This window comes from Microtus ochrogaster, unplaced genomic scaffold (genome assembly GCF_000317375.1).
Source record: "Microtus ochrogaster isolate Prairie Vole_2 unplaced genomic scaffold, MicOch1.0 UNK23, whole genome shotgun sequence".
Taxonomy (NCBI): domain Eukaryota; kingdom Metazoa; phylum Chordata; class Mammalia; order Rodentia; family Cricetidae; genus Microtus; species Microtus ochrogaster.
Genome location: NW_004949121.1, coordinates 1,351,080 through 1,376,462, shown reverse-complemented (window position 1 = coordinate 1,376,462; position 25,383 = coordinate 1,351,080). Strand labels below are relative to the sequence as shown.

General features: G+C 41.7%; 1 protein-coding gene across 1 annotated transcript in view; it reads left to right on the top strand.

Annotated features, from left to right (window-relative positions):
• Cpe (carboxypeptidase E) overlaps positions 1-24,594 on the top strand; it is a 98,655-nt gene extending 74,061 nt beyond the window's left edge. The window contains exons 4-9 of the mRNA XM_005367746.3: positions 6,909-7,026; positions 8,584-8,766; positions 11,167-11,306; positions 18,987-19,086; positions 22,221-22,339; positions 23,903-24,594. Of these exons, the coding sequence (XP_005367803.1) occupies positions 6,909-7,026; positions 8,584-8,766; positions 11,167-11,306; positions 18,987-19,086; positions 22,221-22,339; positions 23,903-24,001 (759 nt within the window). The 3' untranslated portion in view covers positions 24,002-24,594. The remainder of the gene's footprint in view (positions 1-6,908; positions 7,027-8,583; positions 8,767-11,166; positions 11,307-18,986; positions 19,087-22,220; positions 22,340-23,902) is intronic.
• The last annotated feature ends 789 nt before the right edge of the window (positions 24,595-25,383 follow it).

Here is a 25,383-nt window from a genome sequence, read left to right as displayed (position 1 = left end):
CTTTCTTGGGATCTCATATGCTCGGCTTTCCTGGGGTCTCACATGCTCGGCTTTCTTGGGATCTCATATGCTCGGCTTTCCTGGGGTCTCATATGCTTGGCTTTCCTGGCGTCCCATATGCACAGCTTTCCCGGGGTCTCATATGCTCGGCTTTCCTGGGTTTCACATAGCTGAGTTTCTTTCACTACTCTGTCTCGGATGCGACACAGCCTTCCACCCGGTTCCACCTTATGATTACGTACTTCTCAGTATGTATAACCTTCTCAGAACTGTCCCAGTCAGCTGCTGTATAAGATTTCCTAGACAGGCACACATAATTACAAAAAAAAAAAAAATATCTTAAAAAGTCATGCCTATGCACTTCTAAAATGAGAATTTGCACTTAAAAACCTCAGTGTCACTTTTACATTGAAGAGAATGATGCAAAAATTCAACTTTAATTTATTCCCGGAGATATAAGCAGAATTTATTTGTAACGGTACACCTTTACTGGTTTGAATGAGAACAGGCCTCAAATATATGGGCTCATATATTTGAATCCTTTGTTCTCAGTTGGTGAAACTCATTGGGGATTAGGAGGTGTAGCCTTGTTGGAGGAGAGCATCATTGGGAGCCATGCCTGTCTGCTGCTGTGTTCTCTACCATGTTGATTATGGTCTCTAACCCTCTGATACTATAATACCTAAATAAATTCTTTCTTCTACAAGTTGCCTTGGCCGTGGTGTCTCATCACAATACAAAAGTAACTGATACACAAACTGCCCATGTCTCGTTCTTTTCCTCTCCACTTTTGACATTAAGAATGACACAGCATTTAGACTCAGAGCAAGCATTTATTTAATGGTCTTAGATAGCCCTCACTTCCAAGTTCCCATTTTTGAACACAGTATCTTATCTTTACACCTTAAAAACGACTTTAATTTTCAAGGTTTATTTTGTCTTGTGTATCAGAAATCACGGCTTAAGGATGTAGAGGTCTCTGGCTACAGATTCAGGGTCTTTGGAGTATGTGTATGACTGTCAAATGGTAGAACGAGACTCCTAGGGAGTCCTACAGATGCTGGCACGTTCCACTGAGACACATGGCTCGAGGTGGACACACAGCGTTCTTCTGAGACTCTGGGAATAAAAATCTTCACCTGCTTCCCAGAGCTCTTCTTCTAAATCATTTCTCATCTGGCCCGAGCTTCACCGCCTGGCTGCCTCTGTGCTTATTTGAGTTCAGCATCTGAGCCTTGGCCTGAATTGCTTGAAAACAGCAGGGCTTAAAATACTTCTGATAATTTATTAGTGTTATGCTTTTCTTTAATGGCCGGAGTTGTGAAGGAATCTGAGAAAACACAGCTTTAGCATATTTTAAATGTTAAAACCATCTAATTATAGTACATGTCATCGAGCTCTACTTAAAGTCTTTAAAATGGGAAGGTTCAGAAGTTTTAAAAATGTTATTACGTGTGTGTGTGTGTGTGTGTGTGTGTGTGTGTGTGTGTAAGCTTCCATGTGTGCACAGAGTCAGAGGACCCCTTGGGGAGTCAGTTATCTTCTCCTGCCTTGTGTGCTCTTTGGATAAACCCAGATTATCATGCTCAGCAGTAAGTCGTCCCCCTGCCCATTTCCCTCTGAGCCATCTTGCTAGCACGTTTACAGAAGTTTTGAAGATAAGTCACAAACAGTTCTGAAATTTTCCAGGCTCTTGCTTTTTGGGGCGCTCTATAGAGTGGATTGATTAGACAGACCCAGGAACTCTCAGCATTTAGTCAGGCTGAAAGACTCTGTTTAAAGTCAAAGAGATTGTTGTTGATGGCTGTTGTAAACAATAACATGCACATTAGCCATAGTGTACACATAGCAAGAGCTTATGGAAATATCTAGCAACTGCATGAAACTTAGTGTGTTCATGACAACATTGGAGCTTTTTTAAGGTTTTAAATTTTGAAATTAATATATTGTTACAAAGGATAAGGCAGATGTAAATAAGAAGAAAAATAACCCAAGTGTTGTAGTCTTCAGTAATCCCGATTCACACATTGGTTTGTGTTCTTTAAATGCGTTTCTAAACACAATACTCTTAACAATTCATGTAGGGTCCCTATGTGAGGAAGAATGTGAGTCCTTGGTCTTGTTCATGCTCCAGTAAATAGCTCCCACCCACACTCATCCACTAAGTCTGCTGTTTTAGAATGGTATTCATTGACAAATGTTATTTGTTATCTGTATGCAGCAAGAAAAGAAATCACACATAGAAACGATCACATTTAAAATATCACTTGGGTATAAATATTGTGTAAGATGTAGTGCAGTTGATAGACTGCTTGCCAAGTATGCCTTAGCCTTGGGTTTGATCCCCAACATTATACAAACTTCACACACTTGTAATTCCAGCACTTGGGAAGTAAGAAGCAGGAGGATCAAAAGTTCAAAGTCATCATCAACAACACAGTGAGTTCCTGTAGGGGAAACCCTGTCTCAAAAATAAAACAATAGATTGTTTAAAAAAAACCCTTAAAGGACATATATGAAATGTGTCCTAGTTAGGGTTACTGTTGCTGTGATGAAATACCATGACCAAAGCAACTTGAGGAGGGAGGGCTTTATTTATCTTACTCCTCTATATCATCATCAAAGGAAGTCAAGACAGGGCAGGCACCTAAAGGCAAGAGGTGACACAGAGGCCACAGAGGAGTGCTGCTTATTGACTTGCTCCTCATGGCTTCTCAATTTGTTTTCTTGTAGAGCCCAGGACCAGCAGACCATGGGTGGCCACACCCACAATGGGCTGGACCCACCATCCATCATGAATTAAGAAAATGTCCTATAGGCTCGCTACAGTTGAGTCTTCTTATGGAGGCATTTCCTCAAGTGGGGTTTCTTCCTCTCAAATGACTTTAGCTTGTATCAAGTTCGCATATCTAGCATAAAACGTTAGCAGTAGGTGTCTTTAGGTGGCAAAATTATGGAGTCGCTTAAACTTTCCACTTTGCGCATATATGTCTTTACTATACTTTCTACATCCCAAATTTATTGGCAGATAAAATCAACCACCCAAATAATAAAAATAGTGCACATTTTTTTTTGGTTTTAACACATAATTTTGCATTTGTGGGGTGATCAAGGAGAGTGATCAGCATTTCCACTCCTTAGACTTCTGTTATCTCTTTGTAATGAGAATCCTTAAGCATCACTCTTCTAATTCTTTTATTGTTTTAAATTTTTCTTATTTATTAGTGTTATTTATATTTTTGTGTGTGATATGTCTACAGAGGCCTAAAAAAAGTGTTAGATTCCCTGAATCTGGAGTTACAGGTGGTTGTGTGTTGGGGACAAGAACTTATTTACCCTCTTTAAATATCCTTTGGCATCAGCTAACTACACCTTCTTCTAAATTGTACTTTCTCATATGTGGAAATCAGAATATATTCAAGACTGAACAACTGGTAATCTAAAGTCAGGGTGGTCCCTAAACTTTGCAGCCTGGGTTTGAATCCTTGGCTAATGAACTTGGATGTATATGTTACTTAACTGTACTTGGTCTTCACACTCTGTGCTATGAAATGGCAATGAGTTTCTGCACATCCAGTGAGGATGCTGCTGTCCTCAGTAAAAACGTTGTATCCAAGACATCATCATAAACAGTATATGGAGGGACCTTTTAATCTGTCCTGCCTGCCAGATCCCAAACACGACATGGAGAATTATTATTAGTTATGAAAGCTTGGTCTATAGCTTAGGCTTATTCTTAACTAACTCTTATAGCTTAAATTAACTCTTTTCTATTAATTTACATGCTGCCATGTGACTCATCTCCTACATTTCATGCTTCTTTTTCATCTGGCTGGTGACTCTACCTTCTTCCCAGCTTCTCTCTGCCCTGAAAATTCTGCCTACCTATTGGCTATTTAGCTTTTTATTAAAAACCACAGTGACATATCTTCACACAGTGTAAAGGAATATTCTACAACATTTCCCCCTTTTTGTCTAAATAAAAAGAAAAGGTTTTAACTCTAATGTAATAAAACTATAAACAATAAAAACAATTTCAGGTAAGAATTATATTTACAATGTCCAGTCCATTTGTATCTGGCATATTTGAAGAAAATACTTCATTGTTTATTCTATCTTGATGAGTCCAAAGCTCTGTACTTAATTTACTTCTATCACAAATGAGGAAAAGTGAAACTATAACTACTTGGTCTTCAACTCCATCAAAGACTTCACACCTGAGTAAACAGGAAGTGCAGTGTAAGCTGCTTCCAAATTTATAGAAATGGCAGACATTTGACCCCTTGGACAGTCACTCAATGTTCCTCTGCAGGGGCATCCAATCGTCAGCCTACAGGCCTAGAATATCTGGCAGATTCTTCTGTGAAGCACAATTTTGAAGGACTGTACCACCTAGCCTTGGCCAAAGTTATTTTCCTGTGTGTCCTGCTGAATGTCTTGCAGACTTTTCTGTGAAGCAGGTATTTTGAAGGACTGTCTTGCCTTATCTTGGCAAAGTTCAGCAGTCTTTTTCCTTTGTGATCTGCTTGTCCAGTTTGTACAGCATGTTGTCAACAGTCAAGGCAAGGGCAGGTTCTTGCCCAACTGGCTAGTTTTGCCATATTGAAATCAGACTCCATATGCAACTTCTCTGAGGCCCATCATCTTCTCTGAAGTAAATAAGTACTACATATTCTGTAGGTCTTTGAAGAGTTTGAAGACCATCTATCTAAATATATCTGTTTAACCTTGAAAACATATCTAAAATGACTATAAGTTAGATTGTTATAGGTGACTAACTACTAACCTGTGTTTCTTTATTATCCTAAATAGTTTTATAATAATAACCTTCAAGAAATTTACACTATACTGTTAAATTAGCTACATAGGCACACTATGTCAAATAAGAGTAGACATGTATGTATAGAATGTTCTAATAAAAATAACCTTAAATTTGTATCAATATACAAAAGTCTATTCCAATGTAAAATATTTGAGACTAGTAATTATTCAAAAGAAGACTCAACAATCTATGCTTTATCTCATTATTTTCATACCATGCCTCCTTTTTCCTCTTCAGAAAGAGATCTCTTAATCTCCTTTGTTCAGTTTATTTTGACCATGACCAAAAATATTTGTAGCCAACCCCCCTAAACAGGGACAAACATCCATAGCCCACCAAATGACCAAAACCACCCACCCTACCTATTAGGAATAAGGGAGTTGTGTTTTCTAGACTGCTTCCTGCTGGCATCTTTAAGGGACCCTGAGAAAATTAGGCTGATGATCAAGCTTGCAATCAAAAATTCAAAGATAGCTCAGTAACACACAGAATCCAGACACTCTATGTATTTTCAATTTCTAAGTGGATTATTCTTTTTTTAAAAAGTTAGTTTCTCTTTCTTTAAAAGCTTTACTGTATCATTTTTAACTATTTATTTAATGACTATCTATATCCTTTTTCTTTTTTTAAAGCCTCCACACATTGTTAAGCACACTAACCTGTTGGCAGGTTTTTTTTTTCCATCTGAGCCTGCTTTACAGTCTATCTGTAACCTTTGCTGTCTGCATGAACAAAATCTCAAATAGTGACACAGTTTAACTCATGGTATGCTGGCTGTTCAAGCCCAAGGGCAATGGATGAGAGATCTATCTCTGTGCAGCATGCATTTGGCTCTTTTATTGTATGCTTGAAGCCTTTCTTTTAAAGCTTTCTCAGGTCTTATGTGGAAATATGTGCCCAGGTGTTGGATACCGTTTATAGACAGTTTTTCTCCCTCCTGACAACCAGCTCCCAAATCACAACATGGAGTCTTATTATCAGTTATGAAAGCTTAGCTGATAGCTTATGCTTGTTTCTAACTAGCTTTTTTTAACTTAAATTAACCCATCTATATCCTGTCACATGGCTCATGGCTTTTACCTCTCTTACTCTGCCTCTGGCTGGCAACTCTGCTTTTTTCTTCCCAGCATTTTTTTCTGCCCTGAAAATCCTGCCTAGCTATTAGCCATTTACTTTTTATTAACTCAATCACAGTGGCATATCTTCACCCAGTGTAAAAGCACAGAAACACAGAAGTTTAACAAGTGATACAACTAGATTTTTCCATCCTGAAAGAGCGGGACAGAGTGCATCTCAGTAAACCCTTGCCTTTTCATCCGAGTGTTTGGAGGTCTGAGGTCCGTCTACTTGTTGTTAATGGCTCATCACATTACATAAAAAAAAAAATCAAGGTTTTTGTTTTGCTTTGTTTTTATTTTCTTTCTTTCTTTTTTTGCTCCAGATTCTTTTGTTAATAATTTCTTCTTTTTATTTTCTTCCAAGAAAGACCACGAATCATTGAAAATATCATGAATTCCTGAAACTTGGGTTTCTGTCTACATTTTGATATGCCCATTCCAAAGTAAACTGACATTTTGTGGTTAGTTCTCAGTGAGACTTGATCTATTTTCTTTCATAAAGACAATGTCTGAAATGGTTGAAGGGAATGGGAAAAATAATAAGAAATAATGGGAAATAAAATTTACCATGTGTTTGAGCCACTGAGGGAGAAAAGCATTGGTTTTGGTTCAACAGGATTTTCTCCATCTGCTAAGGATTACTAGAAGTCTATAATCCTTATGGCTGACAGAGGAAGGGACCCTGATGTGTTTTATATATTATTTTCAAATCCGAAGAGAGAAACATGTGCATTTCCCCAAAGTAGATCTTTTAAGGAAATGTAAACGTGATGAAAATATTTTTCATAATAAATGTGAAAATATTGACTGTTGTTCCTATGCAAACTTTTCTCCCTCTGTAAAGTGAACCCAAACATGTTTGAACTATGAGCAGTTTCTGATACTTTGTCTTTTCTGTGTCTTTCCTGGGATGTCACCAATGACAATTATCAGCTTCTGATCCATGTGACCCTTATTCTTTGATGCAGCTTGCCCCCGAGACGAAGGCTGTCATCCATTGGATTATGGACATTCCCTTTGTACTGTCGGCCAACCTGCATGGAGGAGACATCGTGGCCAATTACCCGTATGATGAGACAAGAAGCGGTAGGTAGTCCCCTCTCCTCTAAGTGGCTTAAGGCTTGTAGGTTCCAGTCAGGAATCACAGCATGATTTACATGCTACTATTTGTTTTGTTCTTTAAAACAAAATCTTTCTCTGCAGGCTGAGATGGCCTTGAACTTTCAATTCCTCTGCTTCAGCCTCCTGGGTGCTGGCAATATAATAGGTGTGTGCCACTATGCTCCATACTCTATTAGGGAACCAGCTCATATAAATGCTTGCATTTATGAGCATTTCACATGGTAATGGCGTAGAGAGGAAAGCAGAAAGTGGTTATAATGCTTTTTTTTTTTTGGTGAAGGAAAATAGAAGCTTAATTAACTCTTAGGGAGGAAATAGAATAGGAGCCCTAGAAGAGTGGTTCTCAGCCTGTGCTTTATGTCCCCTTTGGGAGCGTGTATCAGATCTCCTACATACCTGATATTTACATAACAGTTCATCACAGTAGCAAAACTGCAGTCCCCACAACATGAGGGTTAAAGGGTCACAGCACAGGAAGGTTGAGAACTACTGTGAAGCCAGTCCTGGCCTCTGGTAAGGTGGACTGCATACAGACATTAGATAGATTCGTGCACAACATGGCTTAATAACCGAGGTAGCCGTTGACACTTCACCCTGCCGTGGGAATGCACCCACATAGCCAGCTCTCACGTTTCTGCCCTGGGTCCTCTTCTGCTAGTGCCAGAGAGGAGGAGTGACATCTAATGTGTTTCAGTCAGGCTTTAGGTACAGCAAGCGAGTGAGAAAAATTCCTGCTTCGATCCCTTTGCCGAGAACTCAGAAGGGTAAGATCTTTGTACAGGATGGTAGTTTTAGGGACTGAAAATTGAGGTTTGAAGAAAGTCAGATTGGAGAGTACTGTTAGATACACTTGAGATTCTGTGGTTTGCCATTACCTGGGCAACTTGTCAGCCAGGTATATTTTATAACACATGAGTAAGAATACAGGGTATCAAAAGAAACATCCTCTTCTACAATACACACAGGAAGAGTTTAGAAACATCTGAAATTAAACGCTGGGTGTCAATACTTCATAATGCTTATAAAACTGCTGCTGAAGAATCCAAGGATGGCCTTGAACTACTGACCCTTTCACCTCTCTCCTAAGTCCTGGTGTCACAGGCATTGTGCCCTACTAGCAAACATTTTAATAAACTAAACAATTTTAATAACGAAAATGTTTCTATCTTCTCAGGTCTACTGTGGCCTCATCAGCTCTTTTTGTGAGGCTTTCAGTGGGATGTGTTTTCTATCTCACCTCTTATCCAAGTACTAACCAGGTCCCACCCTGCTTAGCAGGGGCATTCAGGGTGGTATGGTCATAGGCATTCTGCCTAATCTCTCTATTTTCGTGTTAGGGATGAAAGTCATACAGCCTAAAACCTAAGTGTGTCTGTTTGACACTTTAACTTTCATCTTCCTGAAAGCTTCCACCTTCCCGAGAGCTACATCAATAAGAGCTCAATGTTGAAGGGCTCTCAGTCAACAACCATCACTCTCGGTTGCTGTCCACTTCTCCCATCTTGTGAATTCATTTTCTAGGTACTGCTCATGAATACAGCTCCTGCCCTGATGATGCGATCTTCCAAAGCCTGGCTCGCGCATACTCTTCTTTCAACCCCGTCATGTCTAACCCCAATAGAGCTCCCTGTCGCAAGAATGACGATGACAGCAGCTTTGTCGACGGAACGACCAACGGGGGTGCATGGTACAGCGTCCCGGGTGGTGAGTTTTGCTCTCTGATTATGTGAACTTGACTTCCTTTAATTGCCATGTAGACTCGAAAAGGGATTTCCATCTATAGAATTTTCATTGTTCCTCAGCTGTTTTAAGTCGGTGGAACTGACAGGTGGCTCAGCAAAGTCATTGTTACACATTACTTTGTTTGTATTGAATTAAAATGGGTGTGCTAACATCTGAAGGAGTACACTGAGAAACTAGAAAGAGAATGGTGGTAAGGGGCCACTTTTCAAGTTCAGCCTTCTGCGGTAAGAGAACATCTTTATATCAGGTTAGTCATGCCTTTCATTGCAAGCAAGTGTGCATCTTAGAAGCTGTGCAGCAGTTTTTAGCAGACCTTGTATGATGGCTTTAATGAGAATGGCTTCCATAAGCTCTCTTTCTCTCTGTCTCTCTCTCTGTCTCTCTCTGTCTCTCTCTGTCTCTGTCTCTGTCTCTCTCTCTCTCTCTCTCTCACACACACACACACACACACATACACAGCGAGAGAGAGAATTTCATAATTCCCTAAGAAAATTTTCATGCTCTCCAGCTTTCTCTCTCTCTCTCTCTCTCTCTCTCTCTCTCTCTCTCTCTCTCTCTCTGTGGGGGGGGGGGGGAGAGAGAGAGAGAGAGAGAGAGAGAGAGAGAGAGAGAGAGAGAGAATTTCATAATTCCCTAAGAAAATGTCCATGGTCTCCAGCTTTCCATTGCACACGTTTCTTGTTTTCACTCATATTTTGCATTTGGACAGATAAGATCTGGTTTATCTGGTATAGTCTCCTCTCCTCCCCTTGATAAGTTGAGAAGTACGGTCTACGTAAAATTTAGGATTTGAAGTACATCAAATACATCTGGTGGAGAGTGATAGATCTTCATTTTATATTTGAAAGCAATTTTGCACTTTGACCCCAGATACTGGCTTTATTTACAATATAGAGAATTGGCATAAATCGCATGAGAAGAGAAGCTCAATTGAGGGAGTGTCCAGATTACATTGGCCTGTCGGCTTGTCTATGGCGACTGTCTGGATTCTTAGTTGATGTGGGACGATCCATCCTGTTGTGGGTGAGATAGTCCCAGGATGGAGAGTCCTGAGCTAGGTGAGACAGGAAAAACTAAGAGACTCGGCAGGCACAAGGTGGAGAGTCCTGAGCTAGGTGAGACAGGAAAAACTAAGAGACTCGGCAGGCACAAGGTGGATTCATTTAATTTTAAAAAAGAAATCTTCAACGATTTCTTTGGAGCAAACTTGCTAAGCTAGTAGCATATCACCTGCATAATATGAACTAATATGCACTAGTAAAGCACTGATAATACTCACAGTAAACATAGCAATGCATTAGCCAATCATTACGCCCCGCAGTAAACATTCAAGGGAGGTTGGAAGATCTTTAGCTCCCTGTGGTCATTTTATTTCAATTGTTATGACAGATCTGCTGACCAAAAGCAGCCTGGAAGGAGAGTTCATTTGGCTTACAGTTCTGGGTTACAGCCCATCATTGTGGGCAGTCCAGGCCAGAGCTTAAAGCATCACTTCCCCTGTCAGGAGCAGAGAGATGCTTCTAGCCTTGGCCTGATGCTCTCTGTAAAGAGCCCAGACAGGAGGTCATCTCCGTTAGAGAAGAGAGATACCTTGGGCTGCTCCATTGTTTCTGGGAGCTGCTATCAGCCATTCTCCAGGAAGTGGGGTGGGGTTGGGGCAATTGTCAACTCTTAAAAGCCAACACAGCAATTTGAAGGTTGGTACTTTGGCTTCAGGAAAGCAGTCTGGTAGGCAACAACATACCCAGTGAATCTGAACGATAGCCTCATTAAAATAATTCTGAATATCAAATCTTGTCTGTTGTCTGGTTTGCAATACAATTCACATTATGTCGAATACAGAGTAGATATGTCATGTTTATTGAATTAATATATGATGTTACATATCATATACTATGATATATCTTATAAATCATACACTGTGATAGAGTTCTAATCCCTCAGGAATGCACTTTGATGTTGGTTGGGTTTAGAAAATAATAGCATGCCATGTCGCCTCATTAGACTCTCCCAGTTCCTGCCTCATAGGACGGCAGCTTAGAGGGGTGCACATTTCTTTACTAGGTCAAGGGATACAATCTTTCAGCTTGTCTTTCCTGAAGTCTACTGAGAACTGTGGGGTGTGGATGGCATCTGCTTTTGCTCCCACCCTACAACGTGGATGATCATTTAAGACACAAGAGGTTGTTCTTTTAAAACAAGAGTCTCCCAAGTATGTTTTCTGTTCCTCCATGGGAGGACATTTCTGTGCAGATTCCTACAGGGCCAGTCTTCAACTCAAGCTCTTAGCTGATCAGGACAGCATGTGGAGAGTTACACCACTATGTGTTCATATTGACTCCCTGTCTGGTACTTGTGCAGGAATGCAAGACTTCAATTATCTGAGCAGCAATTGCTTCGAGATCACTGTGGAGCTCAGCTGTGAGAAGTTCCCACCCGAAGAGACCCTCAAAAGCTACTGGGAAGACAACAAAAACTCCCTCATCAGCTACATGGAGCAGGTAAACCCAGTATCCAGCTGATGGAGGAATCTTTAACCTTGTAGTATGTTCAACTCATCAAATGGTCTCTGTTCGGGGAGGTCCATCTGAATGGGGGTGCCACTATGGGAAACAGATGGCTGTGGTGTCTCAGAGGTTTATATGCTAGGTCTTATGGTTCATGCCTGATCACTGAGAACTGACTACATGGCAGAACATTCAAATGAGACATCTTGGTTTCCTTTATTCATACTGTGCCAAGCAAGGACAGTCTTTTTTTTTGTTGTTGTTGTTTTATTTTTTTTAGTTGTTGAAAAAAATTTCCGCCTCCTCCCCGTTTCCCATTTCCCTCCCCCTCCTCCTACACATCGCCCCTCCTCCCACTCCATTCCCCCTCCCTCTCAAGACTGAAGAGCAGTCCAGATTCCCTGCCCTGCGGGAAGTTCAAGGTCCTCCCACTTCTATCCAGGTCCAGGAAGGTGAGCATCCAAACAGGCTAGGCTCCCACAAAGCCAGTTCATGCATTAGGATCGAAACCTAGTGCCATTGTCCTTAGCTTCTCATCAGCCTTCATTGTCCGCCATATTCAGAGAGTCCGGTTTTATCCCATGCTTATTCAGTCCCAGTCCAGCTGGCCTTGGTGAGCTCCCAATAGATCAGTTCCACTGTCACAGTGGGTGGGTGCACCCCTCGTGGTAAGCAAGGACAGTCTTAAGACACTCCCTTAGCAGATCACCTTGGGCTTTGAAGGGTGCGGGGCAAAGCCAGGATATAAGTGAGGTGAATGAGTCAGGTAGGTGTAGGACGATTGCTGAGTGAGTCTCCTGGATTGTGTGCCTCGGTATACTCAACTGGATCACAGGTGACAATTTACTGAGCCCTTTTGTCTTTCTCAGGCATTGTTCTGAATGTCTTACATGTAATAATTATGTAGTGGATCCTTGCAGCAATTCTGGGAATCACATGAGATCACAACCACCACCCTCTTCTGTGAATTAGATGAAGAATCTGATACCAAAAAGGTTGACCAGTTTTTCTAGGTTATGCACTAAAGACCTGAATCCAGGAAGTCTTGTTCTAGAATTGTCCTGCTGTCATTGTCTATCAAGACAAAAATCTTAATCAGAGTCACCTACATGTCTGATTGTAGGTGACCTACATATCATTGTAAAATGTTGGTATAGAATTTCAGGATATCTCACAGTCTGTCAAAATGAAATCAGTTACCTACTCGGAATGGTCTAAGCGTTTCTATCCCTTCTATAGTATATATGGATGCTGGTACCAGGGAATAATAGTGGACAGACCAGAGGATATCACTCCTTGCCCAACTGTCTTCAAATTCTATTCTCCATGTGGCTATTTCCCCCTGCAATCCACTTGAATGATGTTTATTTCACACATCCCTGCCCAGGTAGCCAGGTGTCTCTGTCATTTTTGCACCTTTTGGAAGTTGCCTGATTGAGCTTCCTGTGTACTCAAGTAATATTATTTCCCTTCTCAGGTCTTTGATGGGGTTGAAGACTAGATAGTTGTAGTTACTTGTTTCCCATGATTTAGCCAAGTTATTTCTAATACAAGAATTTGACTCCTCAGAATAGGATAACTATCGAAACATTTAGCATATGTTTTTTACTTCATTTGTTTCTGCTAGTTGTAATTTCCATTTTTATACTTAATATTTATTTTTATTGTATATAGTTTTGTATTAGGCTTAGAACACTTATTTTAGACAAAAGGGGGAGGTGATATGGAAATTCCGTCAGCCAATAGCCTTTAAGATATCGGCCCACTTTGGGCGTGGTCAAATGTACTATATATACAGATATCAAAATGAGCATGGCCCCTTGGCTGCTGGATTTGGTTCCTGTTTCCCTGCTCATGCAGATGACCACAGATCTGTGAGTCTACCCCTAAATAAAGAAGCCTTTATTATGCTTCATTCTGAGCTAGTAGGGAACTATTTTATTATTATAATCGACAACACACCATAGACAGTCTAGACTAATCAAATGGATTCAATATAAACAAATATCCTCAAATAAACATTTAGCTATGCCCTAGATTCTTTTCTGTTCCTGTGACCGAATACTCTGATACAAGCAACTTAGGAGAGAAAGAATTTATTTTGCCTCAGAATTCCAGGTCATGGAATGTTGTGAGGAAGTCAGGAGGCAGAAATATCAAACAGCTCCTCATGTCCACAGTTAAGAGCAGAGGGAATGCATGCATGCATGTGTAGGTAACTCGGGCAGCTCCTCATGTCTACAGTCATGAGCAAAGGGAATGCATACATGTATCTGTAGGTAACTTGGGACTGAAACTTACAGCATGGTATTTCCTACTTTTAGGCTGGGGCTTCTTACATCAATACAATCGATTAATATAATCCAGAAAATCTGGCAGAGTTGTGCCCATAGGCCAACCAGATTCAGGCAATTTCTCATTAAGAAATTAATAATTTAATCATTAATGAAATGAATAATTCTACATTTTATGAAGTTGACAATTGAAATTAACAACCAGAGTGATTTATGGATATAAATACATATAGAGATGTACACATAAAACCAATGCTTATTTTTGTTTGTTTCTTTTAAATATGATCTTAACTATGCAGCTCTGACTAGCTTGAAACTCACTGTGTAGACCAGGTTGGCTTCAGTTTCAGGGACTGTCTGCTTCTGCCTTCCAAATGCTAGGGTTAAAGGTGTGCAGCACTATGTTCTAAAAACCAATGGTTTTTAAAAAGAAATTTTTTTAAAAAAATGGATTATTTGACACATATCAGGTGTCAAATAGAATACCTATCAAACAAGATTCATAAAATAGATCCATCAATGATGACTTTTGGTAAAGAACACCTATTCTATAAGATTTTTAAAAATAGATCAAAAGACTTTTCCATTGCATTTAACCATTAATGTTTTTGGATTAATAACATTTGAGAATAATGAACCATATTGACTTTATAATAACTCTGATAGGAAAGTCTGCAGGTTGTTTTGTCAGAAGAACTGTTTCTCTGAGGTCAAAAATTAACTGTTTTATTATATTATTTATTTATTTTGGTGGAAGAAGTCAGATGGGCTTTTTGTGTTCTCTACTGATATCAAAGGATCCTTTTCTGATAAAACATTTAGCTTTTATTTGCCCATGTTTTTCCTCAACAGAAATGTATAAAGTTGCTTTTATATCCCAGAAACCCTGGGAGGTGTCTGTAATGTATTTTCTTGCCCAACAAACCTCTCCACCAAAGCAAATAATCCCAACGAGACCAAATCAGATGGAATTAAAAGATCCCAAGCTTAATAGATGACAATACTTTTGGGTGGCCCCTGGAAAACATAGAGAGGGGAAGAGGAAAAAGGGGAGACCGCTGAGAACCTGAAGACCATGTATTCATACTCTGGGGGGGGGGCAGTTTAAAGAGCCTGTGGGAGTGGTCTCGACCTTCCCTGGGGAGGGTTACCCTTTGGCGGGCTTTCTTGACCCTCCTTGTGGAGGGGGTCACCGTTTAGTGGACAGGGGCAACTCCCAGGGGCTGGGGTGAAGCCCCCAGGCAAACAATCCAGACTTTTTGTATAAAGCGGTTCCAGGGAGCTGAGGTGACGCTTCCGACCAAAGAGTGTCAGTTGCAGAGACCGTCTTTCAGAAGGGTCTGACGTAGTGAGTGGGTCATAAACACGAGTGAGTACCTAGTCACGAGAGGCTGTAAATGCTGAAATAAGGGAAAACTACAGGAATCACTGCAAAGGTTGGACACAGAAGGCTCCTTAACTCAGTCACGGGGGCTTAGAGCTGTTTGGAAGATTCCCTGTGGTTGCTACCGTTGAGATCGTCACCTTGAACCACAGTTATAAGACAGGTTCTGTTGATGCCTATACCTCTTCAGAAAAAGTATAATCCAAAGCTAAATAAAACGTGAATCCATCCTATCGGGAGAGGGAATATTTGCCCTTTCCACGTTGCAGATTCGTCTTATGGCAGAAGCGAGCTGAGAGCAGAAGGGACGGAGTCACGTGGCGCTGTTTCAGGCCAGCTGGAAGGAGGATTTGCTCCGATCTGGCATCAGTGCTATGGTGCAAGCTGTGTAGAGACAGGAAGAGGCCTTTATGATAAAAGCGCTCAGGTTGCGCCACGGGATGCTCCGGTTTAGGTAGGAATCAAGGGCCCATGAAACCCCATGAATACTGCGGGCAGTTCTCCGCCGTAATCGCTTTCTTGACAGTGGTGCTGATTAGAGAATGAACACCTGGGCCTGAGATCTAAGTAAGGCCCATGTTCCCACCTCCTGGCAAACAGGTGATTAGGTCTGGTTTTGCGGTTGGTGCAGAGGACGTTTCCTGCAGAGTTTCAACAGGGATGTTTGCAGGAACTAGACGTGTAAAGATAATTAGAGCGAACGGCTGGAAAATCTCCGCAGTCAATCGCTTTGCAAGAGCTTAGATCTCAAACATTCTCAAAGAGTGTCTCAGTCTGCTCCCGGGAACACTCGAATGAATACCATCTGCCGTGGACCAGTTTCGACAAAATGTGTAAGTTCCAGGGTAGGAGCGTGCGGATTAGAATTATTAGGCAAAAGGAACAGAGATATAGGAGAAATAAGAGACCGGAACACGGGAGAGTACCGGGAGGGACACCCAGTGAATACTAAATCCCCATCCCCCGCATTTATCCTTCCGCACGCTCAATACTCCGGCGGGGTGTGGTGGGGGCAACAGGCTTCATAGCATAACACAAGGAATAGACTTAAAATCTCTGACCTTTGGTCCTGGAGGAGCAGATCTACTTTACACTCTAAATACTAGTTATCCACTCCCCATTATTATAAAAGAGCCAGAATCTCTCATTATTAGACACATCTGTTAAGTTCAAGCTCTCTGAATTCCAGACAAGATGGAACAGGCTCGCATCTGTGTGTGTCCCTACAGCCATCTAAGGATCCTGGTAACAATGAGCTCCTGTCCTGTCTCAGGCTTACACTTTCTGCAGAACTTACAGTGTGTAAGTTCTGGGGAACCGACATTAGGATCTCCCGGAGAATCTCCCTAGGGAATGGAAATGTCCTGAAGTCTGGGGAGAGACTTCCACAAAAGGGGACCAGAAAAACAGGAGGGGACAAGAGCAGCTTCTCCAAGCCGCAGTGAAATGCGAGCTTCGTGGTTTTCTTTGCAAAAACCATAAAACGATAGAGGTTCCTAATCTGAATCCCCATCTACGCACTTACGATGACTTGCGACATTTCCGGTTATTTGTGCTACAGCAGGAATTTTCAAACAGAAAATTTTCTACGTCAGAAAAAAATAACAAAGTTTAAAGAAGAGTAAAAACATTGATATATCAGAAAAATTGCTCATAATTGATATGTAAGAAGAAGATGTTTAGAGGCAGGAGGATATCTGTGAGTCCAAGGCTGACCTGATCTGCAGAGAGAGAGTTCCAGGATTGGCAAGGTATGTGGTGAGACTCTGTCTAGAGAAAAGCAAAGGAGTTCAATGTCATCTTTGATTTTGGGGTTAGATAGACAGCTCCGCAGTTAAGAGCACCGGCTGCTCTTACAGAGGACTCAGGTTCAGTACCCACATGGCAGCTTGCAACTGTAAAAATTTACATACATACACACACACACTAAAAAAGTCTAAAATGGGGAAAGACATTTATTATTTGATCATGTATTTCACTGCATATTCTAAGTTCTATGTGATTGATACAAATAGAAAAAGTCATGAACTTTAACTCAGCATATTTGTGCCTACTGCAGAGTAATCTCAGCCTTTGGGAAATGATTGCAAGAATTACTTTTCAACGATGAGGGAGATTAAAAGTTTCATCTTTTGAAGCTTCACAAAAATCTGGGATGTCAAAGTCACAGTGTCTCAAGACGGACAAAGCACTTCTGGACGAGCAATCCTGCTTTCACAGACTGGGGTCATTTTGAATCTTGCTCATCGGTTCTCAATGAAAAACCCTCAGCCTAGTTAGGAAATTTCTGATTTGTGATATGTCTAGTTCTCGGAGCTGTCCTCGGCCTTCTCTACAGATGGTCTGATGAGGAATGACTTGCTCACTTTTCATTCAGAAACCTAACCTTCCTGTTTCCTGGCTCAGAGTCAATGGTTTTCAGTTTTGCCTGACTGGTTCAGAACCAAAAAAGTAAGAGATTCTCTAGGCCCTGAACAAAAATTGAAGTTGTAAATTCTCCTCTCATTAAACCAGCTGCCATTGAAAATGGTCATTTGTTGTTTCTGACAAATGCAACTTAAAAAAACAAAAACAAAATAAAACAAAACTAGAAATTGCCCTGAGAGGAAAAAAAACCCTACATGCTATTTTTTAGAGCGTCAGAGATTTAAAAAATGCAAAAATTTTTATAGAGAACTACAAAGTCATGCATGACTTCCAAGTTTACTCTTCAGTAATAAAAGGGATGTCTGGGATTTATTCTATGCTCTGTAGGAAAACATTTAAACAGCTCAGGGAGAAAAGGGATTTCACTTTATTTATGTGACACAATGTCTCCTGTATCCCTGGCTGGCCTTTGAATTCCAGCTGTTCTCCTGACCCCACCTCTTTCCTGGGATTACAGGCATGTACTCTATGCCAGTTTATGCAATGCTGTGGTTTCAGATATTAAAGTATCGAGTATAATTAATTGCATTTGATTTTCTAGAAGCTGTACTGCCTACAGGTTTGAATTGGTCTAGGGAGATGGCAGTTGGTAAAATGTCTGTTGGGCGAGCATGATGCTCCGAGTTTGGATCTTCCATGTAAAGGCAAGGTTTCTGGCACTGGGAACCCTAGTGCTGGGGCAGCACAGACTGGGTGATCCCCAGAGCTCAATGACTAATCACTGTAGCCAACGGTGAGTTCCATGTTCAGTGAGAAATTCTGTCTCAAAATACGGCAGAGAAAGACACTTGGTGTGGACCTGTAGCCTCCACAGGCATGCGTGTCTGCACACTTGCATCTGAATGCATACAGAATACAGGCTTAGATAAGTCATGTTATAAAGATTAGAATATAGATGTTTTGCAGCTTGCATTGCGGTAATTAGCTGCTGACTTAATTCAGAGGGATTGTTCTCCTTAGAAGCGCTTTCCTTTCCATCCTGAATTGGTATTCAGTTTTCAGTCTGAGTTCACTGATCTAGCATGCCCTTATTTTCAGTCAAAACCGTGCTGGAGCTTGAAGCAAAGGCGGACACAGCGTACTTCTTGTCTTTTCTTCCAGCTCAGCTAGCATTAATAGGCTGTGCCTCGCTTGTCAACTAACAGCACTACACAAGGTTCGAACAGCCCACCCTGTTTGTGTGTGTGTGTGTGTGTGTGTGTGTGTGAGAGAGAGAGAGAGAGAGAGAGAGAGAGAGAGAGAGAGAGAGAGAGAGAAAGAGAGACACTACTAAAGTATGCGCAGGCTAAAATGTCACCAACACAGCAGGTTTTTTTTTTCTTATTCAGAATGTCCTTTAAAATCTTTGTTTGACACAGAACATGACATTCATTCTCAGAAGGTGACTTCTCATTTGTTTGTGGAAGAGCCCAGAGAAGAGTGTGCACAAACATTTGCGGGCAGTTTGTGCCTGTTCTGTTTCTTAAACAGGTTTCAGTGTATTCATAGAAAACAAGGGGATGATTGACATGGAACGCATTGTAAAGCCATTTCTATTATGAATTTTTTGGCTGTTTTTGACCTTCACAGATACACCGAGGAGTTAAGGGATTTGTCCGTGACCTTCAGGGTAAACCAATTGCCAATGCCACCATCTCTGTGGATGGGATAGACCACGATGTCACTTCGGGTGTGTATTTACTATTATTGTTGTTGTTGTTGTCACTGTTATTTTGCCTTGATCTGGACAACTTCTAATTATCATAATTATAATTATGTGCTAATTCTAAGCATAGCAGTTAATTGATTCATCTGCCTTTTTGCCTACTCGGAACCCCAATTCTTTCTGTGAGAATAAACAGAAACCCAGGAAGTCTGCGGCATGTAGAAGTCTCGAACCAGCAGGTGGCGCCCTTTCCCCAGAGCAGGCAGCCTTGTCTGCGCCCTGCCCTGTTGTGGCGAACTGTGGAAGTTGAGTTCCCAGCATTTGGTGTGTCTGAGTACCCAGCATGAACACACTCTCTCTCTCTCTCTCTCTCTCTCTCTCTCTCTCTCTCTCTCTCTCTCTCTCTCTCTCTCTCTCTTTAAAGCTCTCTTTACTTTAACCGCGACCCACTGGAATCCTTTAACCAGAGAACAAGGATAGGAACAAGAACTCTCTTCTTGGTCCTTAGAATTATTTAACCGTTACTTTATTTTCCAAAGCCCCGTTGTCCTGTCAAATTAATTTATACATTTACTCAACAATATGCATCACTGTCCCACCAAGTCTCGAGATGCTTTTCCAGCCAACATTCTAGAAACCATGCCAGGCTCCTACTCCCCTGCGCCCCTAGCAAGGGTAGGACCCAATCCTGATGTCCTCTGGCCATACGATATCTGTTCTGTTAACTCGGGGATGCTGTTTTCTTTGCATCCCAGGATACAAAACTATGGGGGAAATCTAATCTAGGGAATAATTCCTAGAAAGGAATGAAACGGAGGATTTATAAGCCTTACAGATCGGTCGGGAAAGTTTTCCCTAATAAAGTGTTGGAACTCTGAGGGGAAATCCCCAACCCAGGTATTACAGCTCTAAGGAGTGCTTTCCTCAATAAAGTGTGGGATCTCTGAGGGGAGAGGATTTCGCCACATAAGTGTTCCAGGTCGGAAGGGAAAGGTGTCCTGCCCATCGGGAGCCAAGGAATACTACAGAGTCACACCTCCTGATAAACCTCACACAAGAGCTTTACTGGGCGAGACACAGGAGGGTGGCTGCTTCTGCTCGGGTGAGGAGCAGAGGGCACAGAGCAGGAGACAAGTGTCTCCAGGTTTTTTTTTTCCTCAGGGAAGAGTTTTCCAGGGTAGGGAAGGTGAGATTTCAAGTCCTGAGCTTAGGGCAAGCCTAGGGATTGTTGGAATTTTGAGCCCAGGGATTGGTGGGTTTTCAAACCTGAAGGTGAGCTCAGATCTTTTATCCTATAGTTTGGGCTGGAGCAATAGTGCCCTTTTGAGGCTAAGAGCATACAAAGGAATGAGAAATGAATCCTAACATAGAAAATCAAGTGTGTTGTGCTGGATGCCCAGAGATGCTTCAAGAGGGAGAGAGTGGTCAAAGACGTCCAGTAAGATTGCCCTTGTGAGTCAGTCCCTGGCTTTGGCAGCATGGAGACTCTTGACCAGACCTCTATCAACAAAGCGGGTGATGTGAGTGGAGCTGGTCCAGGGCAGAGCAGGGAGAGAGCCGTGAGTGCTGGAAAACATTGACATTTTAGTCAAACTTTGTTGTGAACTGCAAAGGATAAATGCATTAATGACAGAAGGGAAAAGCTGGGTGTGCAGGAAGACAAGGAATCACAGAATTTTTTTCTTCTTCTTATTTTTTTAATGACAAAGTAACTTACAGAATGCCAACTGAGAGTGAGGGCAAGGGGGATGTGTTAGAGGCACAGGCAGAATGGTGAGTGTAAACTGCCCAGCAGGACCTTAAGTACTCAAAGTGTGAATCGCGAGACTTCAGCATCATCCTGAAGGTTAGGTATGCGGAGTCCAAGGCCTCAGCCCTGAGCTGGTCAATCAGATCTTGTATTTTTTTTTATATCAGCTTTCCTGTTTGATTGATATGTATCTGAGTATAAGAAGAACTGACACAGAAAATGGGAGATTGATGGGCCAGGGAGGCGTGGGAGAAAGCTACCACCATCTGCCTGAGCAAGGGTGGTGTTTAGGGATTAGAAAGTGGCCACTGTTGGTGTTTGCCCAAGCTTCTTACAGCTGTGTTGGTGTAAGCAGAGTACGAAGTGGTAGTTTGTCATGGTTCTTAGATCAGGGGAGAAAGACAGGTGAGCTAAGGCCCATGCATGAGCTCAGTGTAAGGTGTAATGGGACCCAGGCTAGGTTTAGAAGAAACCCGGGGAGGGTGGATGAGATTGACTCATAGCTTTCCTTAAGAATTCCAAACGCAGTTCCTGAACAACATTGCAGATCGATGTCTTATACATCTTTATCAATCTTTTTGTAACATGAAGGGGCCTGTTTGTTTGGGGTTTTTGTCCTCCCACCAGGTACCCCACAACTGTTTAGCCCCAAAGAAAATCACACATAGGTCTCCATAAATTATAAGCAGATTGGGCCATTAGCTCTAGCCTCTCACTGGCTAACTCTCACATCTTGATTAACCCATTTTTCTGATCTATGTTAGCCATGTGGCTCAGTACCTTTTTTACATTCTGCTGCTTCGGTGGTCTGGATAGGAGTGGGAGGAATCAACTTCCTCCTTCCCAGAATTTTCCTGTTCTCATTACATTATTTCTACTTCCTGTCTGGTTTTCCCCCCTATATTTCCTGCCTGGCCAATCAGCGTTTATTTATAATATGATTGACAGAATACAACAGTTCTCCAGCACCATCTTTTGAATTTGGGATTACTGTCAAGGACCCAGGGGATTCTAATGAGGTTATCTTGGGCTATGCTTTGTGAAACATCAATCTAGAAGACCCTTGGGACCTGAGCTCTTTACCTGGTAAGAATGAAGATATGGTGCCCAGGTGATACTTACCTACTGGGGACTTTATGCTTCTTCTTACCCATGCTACTCCTGATGTGATGAGAAAATTCATATATGGTAAGGCTTATTAAATATTTAGCATGGGTGTCTCTTATCTAGCTCTCAGACATGAGGCTGGTGGGGAGACATTTGCAGTATTTCACCTAGAATTTCCTCGGTGAAAGTCAACCACACTAATGACATACTCCATCCTGAGTTGGTGTGACTACCAACATCCTTCATTGGTGTGACTACCCTTTCACATGTGTGCCTGGCTTTGATGTTCTGTTTTCTGCAGCTAAGGATGGGGATTATTGGCGATTGCTTGCTCCTGGCAATTACAAACTTACAGCCTCAGCTCCCGGCTACCTGGCAATAACAAAGAAAGTGGCGGTTCCTTTCAGCCCTGCTGTTGGGGTAAGTTGCCATGAAAACAGCTGAGAATAATAGCCATAATCTAATAATAACTCAACACTTGCCACTGTCAAATACATTTAAGAAATTTATATTTAATCTTTACTCTAGCTCTACAAAGTAGGCACCATTATTATCTCCATTTAACAGACGAGAAAACTGAGGTCTAATAAGGTTAGGTGACTTGATCATAGTCTCTTGATTCTTGGAGAGTTTCATAAGAACACAAAAGCAATACTTAAAATATTAGTTTTAATTTTCTAACTTTGATTGCAATATAAATGGAATTCTGTGCTGGCTATCTCTCTATCTGTAGAATCCAGCACAGTTCCTTACTCAATACTCATGGGAAAAACATGCCAGTAAGATAATCTTAGGCGTTAACTAACATTTGTTATGAACCCTTGATGAGGGCTAGGGAGATGACTCTCACAGGAAAGCACTTGCTCCCCACATGTGAGGACCAGAGTTGGATCCCCAAATCCAAGAGGGTGTCCCACAGACATGTCAGCCACCTGGAACCCATGCCCCACAGACATGGGTACCCTGTTGGAATCCAGTGCTTGGAAGGAAGAGATGAGGGAGCCTCAGCAAGCTGCCAGCTAGACTGGCATATCAGTTACCTCTGGATCCTGCCCCAGAGAGTAAGGTGGAGAGTGACGGAAAACGGTAGATGTCAGCCTCAGGACCATACAGTAGCCTGCAGGGTTTCCAGTAAGAGGACTCGCTTGGGGGAAACGTCACTGTAATTTTGTTTTCATACCAGGAATTCAGAGCATCAATAGCTATTTTGTGTGTGTGTGCTGTGTGGTGCACTCACATGACTGTCCTTCAGACCTGCTGGGCAACGGCTCACACTAGTTTTTTCAAACAAAGGATATTGGGCTTTGAAAACAGTTTATTAAATTTGATGGTGTGTGTATATACATGGGGCTGTGCCCTGTGAAAGGCAAGAAGCAGATTTAGGCACAGGTTGGGAAAGGTTCAACTCTTTTCCTTCCTAGTTTTTCAAATAGTGCAAGGATGTAGCGAGTGTAATCTTATACCTAAATAAGCAGGTACTGAAGTAGGTGTATCAGGAAACAGTTCCACGTAGCATGGGAGGCAGAGGAGGAGTGGGTGGAGACTTGGAGACTGTGACCAGATCAGCATTCATTCACTCTGTGTGGACAGGTTCTCTGTAGACTGGAAGGAGACCCTGCCACCCACCACCGTTCACCAGGACAACAGTTTTGATTTGTGTTTAACAGCACTTTGTAGACAACTTGCCAGCACATTGAGCTGCATTCCATCAGTTCAAACCCCAGCCAGAACAGAATTTGAGGCTGACAAGCAGAGGTTATGAGATAAAGGGCCATCCTGGAAGGGGGAAGATGGGTGTGGATCTCACAAAGCTAGGGTCTTTTGAAGCTCTCACATTTAAGCACTTTCTGAGCAGAACTGACTTCTGAATTTTGTTCCTATAAAAGTACATTTTGTTTATTACAGATTAAAAAACTTACATTTCTCCTACTGTACTGTAAAACCCACGGCATTTGATGCAATCTGTTATATTTCCCTCTTCAGGTTGACTTTGCACTGGAGTCTTTCTCTGAGAGGAGAGAGGAGGAGAAGGGAGAGTTGATGGAATGGTGGAAGATGATGTCAGAAACTTTAAATTTTTAAGAAAGGCTTCCAACTGATTGCTTCATTCTATCTATCTAATGTAGTAAGATGCAATGCTGCTCTTTTATTTTAGATTGTGTGCAGTTAAGATTTAACAGTGATTTATGTTTAATCATTTTAGTAGTAACTGATATTACTTGAGTATACTCAGATGAAAACATACGGTCTTGACCGGCTTTGTTCTCCCATGTTCTCCCATTACCGCTCTCTTGCCCATGTAGCTGAAAAATAGAGCTCTTTTAATGTCACTAGTGACAACGTCCCAGAAGGATGCTGTGAAGAAGCCAACGGATGTGGCGTGGCGTTGTGAGCACTGTGCTGCCAGAATCACATAGTTACGTATAAGTTGTCATTTGTCTCCATGCGATGCGCTTGTATAAGCATGCTCCTGCTAATGTACCTTTGCTGGGAAGAAAATGGACATGTTCCAAAGCAGTTTTGAACAGAATGAAAACCCACTTCCTGCTTGTATTTCGAAGAGTGGTGTCGTTTTATTAGTCAGCCTGTGAATGCCCCTTCAGAGTTTGGGGTTTTTGTCTTGATTGCAGATTGGCCCAGAATTGCATTGTGAATGAATAAAGGCTTAAAAAAAATTCTGTGGTGTTTGTTTTCTCTATGATTTTTTTTTTGGTCTAACACTATGGTTTCATGGTGAAAAAAGTATTTCCTTCACAGTGCCTCTTGTTTGTTTAGTTTTTACATTGGAAAAAATTTATGCGAAGCTGTGTGCAGGCTTTGAGTGTTGAGCGAAAGGTTCTGATTCCATGGAGTTTACCAAAAAAGATTTTATTTTTATGTTTAATTATGTCTACATGTATGTGTCTGTGTGGGTTTGTACACCTGAGTGGTTTCAAAGGCAAGAAAAGGGTTTCAGATTCCCTGGTGCTGGAGTTACAGGTGGTCACTGTCTCCAAACACAGGTTCTGGGATATGGCTCTGCCTCTCTGGAGAGCAATAAGTACTCTTAACTGCTGAGCCATTGCTCAAGCCCCCTGATTCTGTGGATCTTAGTGGATCCCTTGTGGATGCAGACTTTAAAGAAACATATACACAGTTATTGTGTAAGTGTGTGTTATTGTAATCTGCCTTGCGGTTCAGTTATTCCAGGGTCCCTAAGAGGCACTATCTGAAAAAGACATGGACGGGAGACAGGAAGGAGACCAAGCAAAAGCCAGACAAGATTCTGTTCTCGATTTGTCAAGGTCTCACTTTATTAGTGAAATGGTTGTGGCTTATATAGCCCTTGAATGAGGAATTTGGCTTGGGATGGGGGCAGGGGCATGCAAGGGCAGGAAGGGATCTTGCTGGGGCAGCAATGGTCACAAGTCCACACACCTAGTGTTCTCTATGCAAGTGGAATCGTTCCTTTTGTAATTCCAACC